Source organism: Macaca mulatta, chromosome 3 (genome assembly GCF_049350105.2).
Source record: "Macaca mulatta isolate MMU2019108-1 chromosome 3, T2T-MMU8v2.0, whole genome shotgun sequence".
NCBI lineage: Eukaryota > Metazoa > Chordata > Mammalia > Primates > Cercopithecidae > Macaca > Macaca mulatta.
The window spans coordinates 189,627,914-189,640,274 of NC_133408.1; the positions used below are offsets into that span (position 1 = coordinate 189,627,914).

The 12,361-nt window shown below is 60.4% G+C and overlaps 1 protein-coding gene across 2 annotated transcripts in view; it reads left to right on the forward strand.

Moving 5' to 3' along the window:
- SSPO (SCO-spondin) overlaps nt 1–11,997 on the forward strand; it is a 59,480-nt gene extending 47,483 nt beyond the window's left edge. Inside the window, exons 85-104 of one of the 2 annotated variants that reach the window (XM_077995117.1) lie at nt 6–52; nt 243–587; nt 900–1,067; nt 1,748–1,878; nt 2,120–2,244; nt 3,099–3,145; nt 3,405–3,683; nt 3,974–4,132; nt 4,284–4,400; nt 4,808–4,946; nt 5,083–5,285; nt 5,457–5,584; nt 5,686–5,828; nt 5,920–5,966; nt 7,085–7,302; nt 7,962–8,057; nt 8,231–8,291; nt 9,161–9,291; nt 10,801–10,951; nt 11,823–11,997. In XM_077995117.1, coding sequence (XP_077851243.1) covers nt 6–52; nt 243–587; nt 900–1,067; nt 1,748–1,878; nt 2,120–2,244; nt 3,099–3,145; nt 3,405–3,683; nt 3,974–4,132; nt 4,284–4,400; nt 4,808–4,946; nt 5,083–5,285; nt 5,457–5,584; nt 5,686–5,828; nt 5,920–5,966; nt 7,085–7,302; nt 7,962–8,057; nt 8,231–8,291; nt 9,161–9,291; nt 10,801–10,951; nt 11,823–11,845 — 2,758 coding nt within the window. In that variant the 3' untranslated portion in view covers nt 11,846–11,997. 2 annotated transcript variants of the gene reach the window in all.
- The last annotated feature ends 364 nt before the right edge of the window (nt 11,998–12,361 follow it).

Here is a 12,361-nt window from a genome sequence, read left to right on the forward strand (position 1 = left end):
CCCAGCTCCTGCACCCCGGAGGGTGTGATCTGCGAAGACACGGAGTGTGCAGGTCTGGGCTGCCTCCGGATCCCCGCCTCAGCCATGCTTCTAGCCTCATGCCTTGTCTGCCATGTGCTCTGGGTCTCATTTTCTCCCACCTTACTTAACTGCCATTCCCTGGGCCACCATGCAGGTCCCCACCCAGTCCTCTGGCCTTGGCTCCCTCCACCTCCTCTGACCTCACCTGTGCCCTCCCACAGTGCCTGAGGCCTGGACGCTGTGGTCCTCCTGGTCTGACTGCCCTGTCTCCTGTGGAGGTGGAAACCAGGTCCGAACCCGGGCCTGCAGGGCCGCAGCCCCTCACCATGGGAGCCCACCCTGCCTGGGCCCTGACACCCAGACCCGGCCTTGTGGGCAGCAGCCTTGCCCAGGGCTGCTGGAGGCCTGCTCCTGGGGCCCGTGGGGGCCCTGTTCCCGCAGCTGTGGCCTGGGCCTGGCCTCTCGCTCTGGGTCCTGCCCCTGCCTGATAGCCAAGGCGGACCCCACCTGCAATGGCACCTTTCTCCACCTGGACACCCAGGGCTGCTACCCAGGGCCCTGCCCGGGTGAGTGTGCAGGGGAAGTGAAATCACCTCTCCACTTTTCCTACCTTGGGAGATTCAGAAAATAAATATTTTTCTAGTTCCCGGATGATCCCTTCAAATAAGCCTGCCCTGTCTGTGCCTCCATATTTTGCTCAGTTCCTTTCGTCTTCCCACCACCTCTTCCCTTGGGGCCCTCCTTGTGGGGTGAGAGGGTGTCCAGCCAGCCCAGCCTTTCAGGCCCCTCTTGCCTGTTTCCTGTGGAGGGTGTCAGCAGGGCTGGGGTGAGAGGGCAGGCAGGGGAGAAGGGGGCTGACACACCCCTCTGGTCCCTAGAGGAGTGTGTGTGGAGCAGCTGGAGCAGCTGGACGCGCTGCTCTTGCCAGGTGCTGGTGCAGCAGCGCTACCGACACCAGGGCCCGGCGTCCCAAGGGGCCAGGGCAGGCGCCCCCTGCACGCGGCTGGATGGCCACTTCCGGCCTTGCCTTATCGGCAACTGTTCTGGTGAGGCTCCAGGAGCAAGAAAACAGGGAGCTGAGCAGGGCAGCAGCCACCAAGGGTCCCTGTTGGAACTCCCTGCTCCCCTCACAGCCAATGTAATGACCCCAAGACCTCAAAGTGGCTGCCTGCACCTGTGCCTGCACCCATGCCTGCCCTCGAACCCAGCCACTCCCCTGTTCTCCCCAGATACTCCGTCACAGCTGCACCCCCAATCCCTCACCACAATTTGTCCACCCTGCAGTTGCCAGCCCGCCTGTGACTTTGGCCCGTGTAGCTGCCCTCTAGGAGGGTGTCTTGCCCGCCTCCTGCTGCAGCTGCCCTCCTGCCCTCCATCTCTGCCCCTCTGTCTCCCATTTGCCAATCTCTGGAGCACCTGCCAGGCCCCTCACTCCTGCCAGGCCCCTCACTCCTGCAGCCCCCTCCTCAGCTGCCTCCTCCAGGCATCTTCCTGGCTCTCCAAGGCCCAACCCATCCTGATCTTCCCTGGAGGTGCCCACAGGAGCTGAGTGGGTGCCAGATGGGGAACACTGGTTTGTTCTGACATGTGGAGGGTGGGCATCTTGTACTCTTGCCAGGTGACCCCAAGGGGCCTCAGTGGAACCATGCAGCATGTTCTCTGGGCTTTGGGAGTGGTGTCTCTGGGCTGTTCCCCCACCAGCCTGCCTCTCCCGCATCTCCCCCAGAGGACAGCTGCACGCCTCCCTTTGAGTTCCATGCCTGCGGCTCCCCCTGTGCTGGGCTCTGTGCCACACACCTGAGCCATCAGCTCTGCCAGGACCTGCCGCCCTGCCAGCCGGGCTGCTACTGCCCCAAGGTGAGAGCTGGGAGCTGGGGCAACTCCCAAGAAAAAGGGGGTCCTCTGCCCACACTCCCACTCCTCCTCCTCTCTGTGATGTCTATGGTGACCCCACCTCCTTCAAACTCCTTGGAACTTGGTGCCTCCTCCCAGCTTGCCGTTCACTCGGCATCATACATCTGCACCTGCTGCAGGCAGGGCACAGTGCTGGGTGCTGGGATGACACGATGATCACTGTCCCGTCTCTCCTTCCACCCAGGGGCTGCTGGAGCAGGCTGGGGGCTGCATTCCCCTGGAGCAGTGTAACTGCTGGCATACCTCAGCAGCCGGAGCCAGGATAACCCTGGCCCCTGGGGACCGCCTGCAGCTGGGCTGTAAGGAGTGGTGAGTGATGGGGGAAGGAGTGGGGTGTAAGGAGTGGTGAGTGATGGGGGAAGGAGTGGGGTGTAAGGAGTGGTGAGTGATGGGGGAAGGAGTGGGCTGTAAGGAGTGGTGAGTGATGGGGGAAGGAGTGGGGTGTAAGGAGTGGTGAGTGATGGGGGAAGGAGTGGGGTGTAAGGAGTGGTGAGTGATGGGGGAAGGAGTGGGGTGTAAGGAGTGGTGAGTGATGGGGGAAGGAGTGGGGTGTAAGGAGTGGTGAGTGATGGGGGAAGGAGTGGGGTGTAAGGAGTGGTGAGTGATGGGGGAAGGAGTGGGGTGTAAGGAGTGGTGAGTGATGGGGGAAGGAGTGGGGTGTAAGGAGTGGTGAGTGATGGGGGAAGGAGTGGGGTGTAAGGAGTGGTGAGTGATGGGGGAAGGAGTGGGGTGTAAGGAGTGGTGAGTGATGGGGGAAGGAGTGGGGTGTAAGGAGTGGTGAGTGATGGGGGAAGGAGTGGGGTGTAAGGAGTGGTGAGTGATGGGGGAAGGAGTGGGGTGTAAGGAGTGGTGAGTGATGGGGGAAGGAGTGGGGTGTAAGGAGTGGTGAGTGATGGGGGAAGGAGTGGGGTGTAAGGAGTGGTGAGTGATGGGGGAAGGGAGACAGAGTGTTGGGGCCAGGGAATAGGGCAGGGAGGCCTGGGGGGCCCAGTCCAGCCTCAGGACACAGGACCATGAGATGCCAGAGTTTGCAGCTCCCTTATCTTGCCCCAAATGTGCCTAGGGCTCAGGTTACCCTTGCATGACCGCCCCCCCTCCCCGCCCGGGAGGTCCTGGGCTGGCTCCTGCCTCCCTTAGTCTACCCTGACCACCCCCTCCCGCAGTGAATGCCGGCGTGGGGAGCTGCACTGCACCAGCCAGGGCTGTCAAGGTAACCCTGACCTATGGAGACAACTGTCCCCATTGCTTGGGACTAGGGGGCTTCTGGGATGCAGAACTTTCAGTGCTAAGACGGGGACAGTCCCAGGCAAACAGGGATGGTGGGTCACCCTACCCTGCACCCACACCACCCTCAGCCTTCCTGTTTCCAGCACTTCCTGGTCATGACCCTGAGCCCCGCCTGCCTGTCCCCAGGGTCTCTGGGCTGGGGGGCGGTCACTGGGAAGGGCACCCACACCCTGCCCTTCCAGGTCTTCTGCCTCTGAGTGAGTGGTCCGAGTGGTCGCCCTGTGGGCCCTGCCTGCCGCCCAGCGCCCTGGCCTCTGCCTCCAGAACTGCCCTAGAGGAGCGCTGGCTCCAGGACCCAACCAGCCTCTCTCCCACCTCGGCCCCGCTGCTGGCTTCAGAGCAGCACCGCCACCGGCTCTGTCTGGATCCTGTGACAGGGAGGCCCTGGACTGGAGCCCCTCACCTCTGCACTGCACCCCTCCACCAGCAGCGCCTCTGCCCTGACCCTGGAGCCTGCCCTGGTAATGGGGAGAGGCAGAGGCCACAGGACAGGAGGGGACTGGAGTGCGGGTTGGGGGAACCTTGTGGAAGGGGCTAGGCTGTAGAGCGCATTGATCTGCTGCCCCTCCTGCTTGCCTCTAGGGCCTGCAGGATTTGAAGCTGGGGTGGGGTCCGGGCAGCAGCTAGAAAGAGGAGCGGGAGGGCCTAGAGGGCTTTAAGGCCAGCCGGAGCATTTGCAGCAACAAAGCTCAAGGCTTGAGGGGAAGGCTGGAGATGGGCCTGGGTACTGACTCCATTGTGCCTTCCCCAGACTCATGCCAGTGGAGTCTGTGGGGGCCATGGAGCCCCTGCCAGGTGCCCTGCAGTGGGGGGTTCAGGCTACGCTGGAGAGGGACAGAGGCCCCCACTGGAGGAGGCTGCCAGGGGCCATGGGCTCAGACAGAAAGCTGCAACAGAGGGCCCTGCCCAGGTAACTCCCATCCCCGCATTCAGAGGAGGGTCTGGGACAGGACCATCTGAGATCAAACCTGAGGGGAGAGTTGGCTCTACCCCAGAGCCGTGCAGTAGAAGCGGGGAGCCATAAGTGTCCCCAACACGTACTCCTATCATCTGGTCCTCAGGTGAGAGCTGCGAGGCCCGAAACACTGTATTCACCCTCGACTGTGCCAGCCAGTGCCCACGCAGCTGTGCCGACCTCTGGGACCGCGTTCAGTGTCTACAGGGACCCTGCCGCCCAGGTAGCCAGCAGGTCCCACCACCTGGCTGGGAGTTCCCGGAAAGCCTGGGCCTCCCCCAACTGCCTCCTGCTCCCAGAGAGTGTGTGATCTCGGGCAGGGGTGGGGGAAGTTCAGACTGCTGGGTCATGAGTGGCGGGGCAGGAAAGTGGTCACTTTCAGCAGCCAGCTCTGAGTCCTGCAAGGAGTGAGCGTCACTCAGGGCCACTGTTCCATGTGGATGCTCAGGTGGCTGTCAGGGTTACTGAGTGGTGCCCACACAGGCTAGAGCAGCCCTTTACTGTGCATGGGCAGTGGGAGGTACTGTGGAAACCAGGCTTTGGACTCGATCTGGTTGCCGGGGGAGGATCCATTGGGTAAGCCCTTCCTGAGCACCCAATTTTGTTCGGCCTCTTTACCCACATCCCTAGGCTGCCGCTGTCCCCCTGGCCAGCTGGTTCAGGATGGGCACTGTGTGCCGATCTCCTCTTGCCGCTGTGGCCTCCCTAGTGCCAATGCCTCTTGGGAGCTGGCCCCGGCCCAGGTGGTGCAGCTGGACTGCCAAAACTGGTATGGCTGCAGCCCCGCCAGGGCTAAGGGAGCTTTGGGTGGAGGCACGGGGCAGGTCAGCCTTCGTTGGCATTGCTGGGGAGCAAGGGTTCTGTTCACCCTGACTGGAGCCCTTTGTGCTTACCCGTGTCCACAGCACCTGTGTCAACGGGTCCCTGGTGTGCCCACACCAGGGGTGTCCAGTCCTTGGGCCTTGGTCAGCCTGGAGCAGTTGCTCGGCCCCCTGTGGTGGGGGCACTATGGAGCGACATCGGAGCTGCGAGGGAGGTCCTGGGATGGCACCATGCCAGGCCCAGGACACGGAGCAACGGCAGGAGTGTAACCTGCAGGCCTGCCCTGGTGAGTGCCCTGGGCGGCAGGTGACTGACCCCTCCATTGCTGCCGAGCCCAGGCCCTGCCCCAGCCGTGGGGGGTAGGTGTGGGGAGAGGAGGTCGGACTCAGGGCAGCCCCCTCCCTGGGACTGGAGTTGCTGGGTCCCTCCCATCTCCCTATCTGTGTGCACCCCACAGAGTGCCCCCCTGGCCAGGTGCTTAGCGCCTGTGCCACCTCATGCCCGCGCCTCTGCTGGCATCTGCAGCCTGGTGCCATCTGTGTGCAGGAGCCCTGCCAGCCTGGCTGTGGCTGCCCTGGAGGGCAGGTGGGTATTGGGTGCTGTGTCCTGACTCCCTGTGGGGGAAGCCGGCAGGTGGGGAGGGAAGAGGCGGTGGTCTGAGTGTCACTGAACCTGCCTCGCTGCAGCTGCTGCACAATGGCACGTGCATGCCTCCCACTGCCTGCCCCTGCACCCAGCGTTCTCTGCCCTGGGGCCTCACCCTGACCCTGGAAGAGCAGGCCCAGGAGCTGCCCCCAGGGACTGTGCTCACCTGGAACTGCACCCGCTGGTGAGGGCCTGGCCCTGGGGTGGGGAGCAGGGATGAGGAAGGGTGGGGAGGAGGGCATGGGAGGCATCTGAGTGTGCTTCTGTCTTCCCAGTGTCTGCCATGGTGGAGCCTTCAGCTGTTCCCTTATTGACTGTCAGGGTGAGATGTGGCCGTCCATGCCCTCTGCACCTCCAAAGTCAAGGCCCGGGACTGGCACTGAGGAGGAGAGGAGGGCCCTGCTCACAGCCTAGACAGAGCTTCAAGAAGCCCTCCCCTGTCTGTCCACACTGACCTCTCTCTAACCGGAGACCCAGCACCCCCTGCCCAGGGCTCCCTGGGTACTCAGTGTGGTCTGCCCCACTTGTGGAGCATTCCCCGGCACACGGTGTACACAGAGCCAGGGCTCCCTGGGCACTCAGTGTGGTCTGCCCCATTGTGGAGCGTTCCCCGGCACACGGTGTACACAGAGCCAGGGCTGCCCCATTGTGGAGCATTCCCCGGCACACGGTGTACACAGAGCCAGGGCTCCCGGGGCACTCAGTGTGGTCTGCCCCATTGTGGAGCATTCCCCGGCACACGGTGTACACAGAGCCAGGGCTCCCTGGGCACTCAGTGTGGTCTGCCCCATTGTGGAGCGTTCCCCGGCACACGGTGTACACAGAGCCAGGGCTGCCCCATTGTGGAGCGTTCCCCGGCACACGGTGTACACAGAGCCAGGGCTGCGAGTGACGCCAGGAAGTGGAAGGTTCTTTCCCTGCCAGTGAGGAAACTGAGGTCTGGAGGGGTGAGCAGAAATGAGGGGCCTGGCCTGGCAGCCCCTGGGCAGTAGCATTTGCCCTGTGCAGTGCAGTGTTGCCCCAGTCTGATCAAGACCAAGGGCCCACCCACCATGTGCCCAGCTCTGCCGCGCTGGGCTCTGTGAATGCGGCGCAGCATGGCCGGCCTCCAGGCAGACCACCCCCTAGAACAGGCAGAGACGGGACAGTCTCCAGGCCTCTGACAAGCAGGCAGCGCCCCAGAGGGTGAGACGTCAGTGCCGAGAATAGAGGCTGGGTGGACAGGATTGGTCAGGGAGGCTTTTCTGAAGGAGGTGAGACCTGGCCTGGGTCCAGCTAGTGTTTGAGTGGGTGGATAAGAAAGATCAGGAGGTGTGGTTGGAGGCTACTGCGGCTCAGAAGGCAGGACGGGGACATGAGGGTGCTCAGCTTGGGAGGGGCGGAATCGAGGCTGGATCCAGGGCTGACTGGAAAGGTGGGTTGGATGGTCTTCCCTGGCAGAGTGCCCCCCTGGAGAAATGTGGCAGCAGGTGGCCCCGGGGGAGCTGGGGCTCTGCGAGCAGACGTGCCAGGATATGAATGCCACAGAGACCCAGAGTAACTGCAGTTCGGCTCGAGCCTCGGGCTGTGTGTGCCAGCCTGGGCACTTCCGCAGCCAGGCAGGCCCCTGCGTCCCCGAAGACCTCTGCGAGTGCTGGCACCTCGGGCATCCCCACCTGGTGAGACACAGAACCCCCTCTGCTACCACCCACCCATTCCTGACCTCAAGCCTCCCCATCTGTCTGTAACTCCACTGGCTCCTCCCCCTGCTCCAGGCCCTGCAGCGGCCAGCAGGGCTCCCCTCTCCCCTTGGACTGTCTCTGGCCCCAACAATTCATCTCCCTCCGGGGTCTCTTGTTGCCTGACTCCATCCAAGCCCAGTGCCCCAGCTAGGCACTCACAGTCTGGGCTTGGGGATCAGGAATACTATTATAGAAAAGTCTACAAGTTGGAGCTGGGCGCGGTGGCTCACGCCTGTAATCCCAGCACTTTGGGAGGCCAAGGTAGGCGGATCATGAGGTCAAGAGATCAAGACCATTCTGGCCAACATGGTAAAACCCCATCTCTACTAAAAATACAAAAATTAGCTGGGAGTGGTGGTGCGTGCCTGTAGTCCCAGCTACTCGGGAGGCTGAGGCAGGAGAATCACTTGAACTGGGGTGGTGGAGCTTGCAGTGAGCTGAGATTACGCCACTGCACTCCAGCCTGGCGACAGAGCGAGACTCTGTCTCAAAAATAAATAAATAAAGAAATAAAAATTAAAAATTAAAAAAGAAAAAGAGAGAAAAAGCTACAAGTTGGCAGAGACCAAGAGGAGGCTCTCCCCTACTCTCCCCAGCCTGGATCTGAATGGCAGGAGGCCTGTGAGAGCTGCCTCTGCCTCAGTGGGAGGCCTGTCTGCACCCAGCGCTGCTCCCCGCTCACCTGTGCTCAGGTACTCCCTGCATCCCTGCTACTCTCCGGGGTGGTTCCCCCTCACCTGTGCTCAGGTAGCCGCTGCAGCCCTACTACCCTCCTGGTTCCTCAGGCTCCTTCCTGGGACCCTCCTCTGGGGAGGGCAGGCCGGACTCCAGGTGTCAGGACCACCTTGGGGCTCTCTCTCTGCAGGGCGAGGAGATGGTGCTGGAGCCAGGGAGCTGCTGTCCCTCTTGCCGCAGGGAGGCTCTGGGTATGGAGGGAACCTGGGCACATTGTGGGGTGCCTCTCCCTAGTCTAGACCCTTCTCCTCTGCCGCCCCACACCTGGCCTTTTCAGCCTGGCAGGTGCCTGCCTGCTGCCTGCCTCCCCCAGGCCGACCCGCCATGGGGATTTGAGGAGTGAACACCCCAGCACATATCACAGCACCTGCTGCCCCACCCCGCGTGTTCCCCTCAGACCCAGGCCCTGCCCCTCTTCCCACAGTCCCCTCAGTCACCTCCTCCTCCTGTGCCCTGTCCCCCCCACAGTCCCCTCGTCACCTCCTCCTCCTGTGCTCTGTCCCCACCAAATCCCCTCAGTCACCTCCTCCTCCTCTCCCCTCTCCCCAAGTCCCCTCCTCCTTCTGTGCCCTCCCCCACAATCCCCTCTGCCACCTCCTCCTCCTGTGCCTTCTCCCCCAGTCCCCTCATCCTCCTGTGCCTCCCCCTACAGTCCCCCAGTCACCTCCTCCCCCACAGTCCCCTCAGTCCCCTCCACCTCCTGTGCCTTCCCAATACGGTCCCCTCAGTCCCCTCTTCCTCCTGTGCCCTCCCCACAGTCCCCAGTCCCCTCCCCTCCTCCTCCTGTGTCCTCCCACAGTCTCCTCCTCCTCCTGTGCCCTCCCCACAGTCCCCTCATTCCCCTCCTCCTCCTGTGCCCTCCCCACAGTCCCCAGTCCCCTCCCCTCCTCCTCCTGTGTCCTACCACAGTCCCCTCTGTCACCTTCTCCTCCTGTGCCCTCCACACAGTCCCCTCAGTCACCTCCACCTTCTGTGCCTACCCCCCCCCACAGTCCCCTCAGTCACCTCCGCCTCCTGTGCCCTGCCCCCACCTCCTGCCACTCAATGCCCCTCCCCACAGAGGAGCAGTTGCCCTCCTGCCAGCTCCTCACGGAGCTTCGAAACTTCACCAAAGGGACCTGCTACCTGGACAAGGTAGAAGTGAGCTACTGCAGTGGGTACTGCCCGTCCAGCACCCATGTCATGCCAGAGGTGAGCCAGGGACCTGCCGTCCAGGCCAGGGGAGTCGCATTGGCCAGTGGCTGTCGAGGGCTGCGCTGAGCCTGGGACCTGGGCACAGCCAGAGGCCATGAGACACAAGGTGCTTCTCATGGAGATAACAGTGGAGTCGGGGAGGTGGATGGTCGGAGCTTTCCCCAAGGCAGTGGTGTGCACCTGCGGGTTGGCCCAGAGGTTTTACTAGGTGCCTGACCCCCTCCCACAAAGGTCTTCTGTGGCCCCACACCATTCCCAGAGTGTGCCCACTGTGCCCCTCAAGGCAATGAGCCAGGAGCCCAGCAAAGAAAGGCATGGAGGAGCTAAGCTAACCTCTGAAATTAGAACTCATCACACGGTGCATGAGAGCATGAGGGCTCTGCCGGAACGCCCTTTCTACAGAGAGGATCACCGCACACATTTCCCACAAGCTGTCCGAGCCAGGCTGGCTCTGAGTCTTGGGCAGGCTCCACTCTGCGTTTGCCCTCTGTGGACCCAGAAGCCCTGATCCTTCTTAGGATCATCCGAGGGGCTCTGTGCCCACCCTGAGTCCCCTCAGCCTGAGCCTGATGAGCTGTGACCTGAGCTGCCTCCTGCCAGGGTCCTCTCTCCAGCTCCACTCCCATTACTGCCTGCCCCTGGGCCCACCTCGCAGTGCTCTGCGGCCGTCCCTCCCACCTCAGTCCACCTGGTTTACCTCATCCTGGAAGACAAGGATGCTTTCCTACCTGGTCCCCAAAGACACAGCCCCTTAACCCTCAGCCACTCTACGGCTCCCCCAGGTGCGTCCTGGACCTCCTGGAAATACCTTCCCAAATCACTTTTGAAATTTTTTTCACACTTTTAGAATTTTTAAAACATAGAGTAAGAAAAGAGAGAAAGTAATTAAGAGAGGCTTTTTTTTTTAATTTTTAATTTTTATTTTTATTTTTCCTGAGGAAAGAAATTGATAGTGGGATAGAAATTGGAGGGATAATTTTTTGCTGAATAACCTCTGGCAGTTTTTGAACCTGGCATTGTATGAATGTACTACCCATTTCAAAGTAAAATTATAAATAGAATTATACATAAAATTAAATGATATGTTCATAGGACTCTGATAGAGGTGCTTTAACCACAGTGCACAGGGATCTGCTTTGGAGAACTCACTTTGCATTTGGGACCAGAACTATGCAGTTAGAACTGACTTATTTGTAGTTTCATATATAAGTCTCTGTCCAACTAGACTCAGCCCCTTGCGGTAGAAGTATGTCTTTCCCCCTGCAGCCAGGAGGCACTGATGGCCACGTTAAAAGTATTCGTTTAACCTGTAGGTTGTTGGATATTCAGACAGTGGGGGTGAAGGAGGTGGGCTTCTTGCAAAAGGGGCTTGCGTGGCCCAGCCACCCTGCTCAGGGAAGAGGGTGTGCTCTGGCCCTCCCGCCATCCCACCCCGCCTAAAATGGGAAAGGCCAAGAGGGGAGGAAACTCCATTTGGCCCTAGTTCACCCACTCCCTCTCGCCCAGGAGCCATACCTGCAGAGCCAGTGTGACTGCTGCAGCTACCGTCTAGACCCGGAGAGCCCCGTGCGGATCCTGAACCTGCGCTGTCTGGGTGGCCACACAGAGCCCGTGGTGCTGCCAGTCATCCACAGCTGCCAGTGCAGCTCCTGCCAGGGTGGGTCTGGGCAGGGCTCCGGGCAGGGAGGGGACGGGGAAGGAGCCTAGGCAAGGACCCAGTGTTGTGAACTAGACCCAGGAACACACACATAGCTCCTCGTTCCATCATTCTTTGTTGAGTTCTTCTAGTCCATGTTTTTCCTTCTTCCCAGTGTTCTTGTTCATTTCATCTCCTATCATGTGTAAGTGTGGGTGTCTGGAGTAACTGTACCTTGTTCAAACCCCGGCTCATCTGTTTCCTTGCTCAGCCTCCCTGACCTCATCTTTTTTTTTTTTTTTTTTTTTTTTTTTGAGAAGGGGGTCTCACTCTGTCACCCAGGCTGGAGTGCAGTTGTGTGGTCTTGGCTCACTGCAGCCTGGAACTCCTGGGCTCAAGTGATCCTTTCGCCTCAGCCTTCTGAGTAGCTGGGACCACAGGTCACAGGTGTGAGCCACCATGCCTGGCTAATTTTTCTTTGTAGAGACAGGGTTTCACCAAGTTGCCCAGGCTGATCTTGAATTCCTGGGCTCAAGTGATCCACCTGCCTTGGCCTCCAAAAGTGCTGGGGTTACAGGCAGGAGCCACTGCGGCCAGCCCCCTGACCTCATCTTTTAAGCAGGGCTAACACTGCTATGCAGGCTTGTTGGGTGGACCTGGTGAAGGCATGCATGTGAAGTGGCTGGCAGGTGCCTAGTTCTGTTAAGTACCTGCCATATGATAACCTGAGGTCCCACTGTGTGGCAGGTGAAGGGGAAACAGGTGGGAGGCACCAATGCCGCCTGGGTGGAGCACAGTAGGCGGCCTGGTGTTGGCTCTGGGCTTTCTCCTGGCACCAGCCTGACAAGTCTGCTTCTCTTACTAACCCATCTCCCCCTCATGTGTCCCCTAGGAGGTGACTTCTCAAAGCACTAACAGGCTCCGCTGGTTGAGTCTACAGCCGTCCCTCTTGTGATCATAGGACTCAGCAGCACTGACTGTGTCCTCCCACACTCTCCCACCTGCCCCCAACTGGGGGTCCATGACTTGGCATTAGCATGTTCCAAATAAAGTGACACTGGCAACAAGTCACTGTGCATCGTCTCTATCCTGGGGCTCAGAGGGAAGAGGGAGGGTGGGCCTGAGTCCTGGCCTGGACCCATGGAGGGTCTCCTGGAGACCTCTGCACATCTGCTATGGACTCAAGATGGCATTCCCCATGACTGGTGAACCTGGACAAATCATTCCCATATCTGAGCCTCAGTTCCATCTGTAGCAGGACAGGGTTGAATGGAGCCTGAAGACCTCCCGTATTAGACATCACCAGTGTCCCAGGTCATATTCCTCCACCCAATGTGATTTCAGCTGTGGAGGACAGTCTGCTACATGCGGGCTGATGTCTGCTTCTCCCTCTCCTTTTTACAACCTCCTTTTTTACAACACCACTCTGCC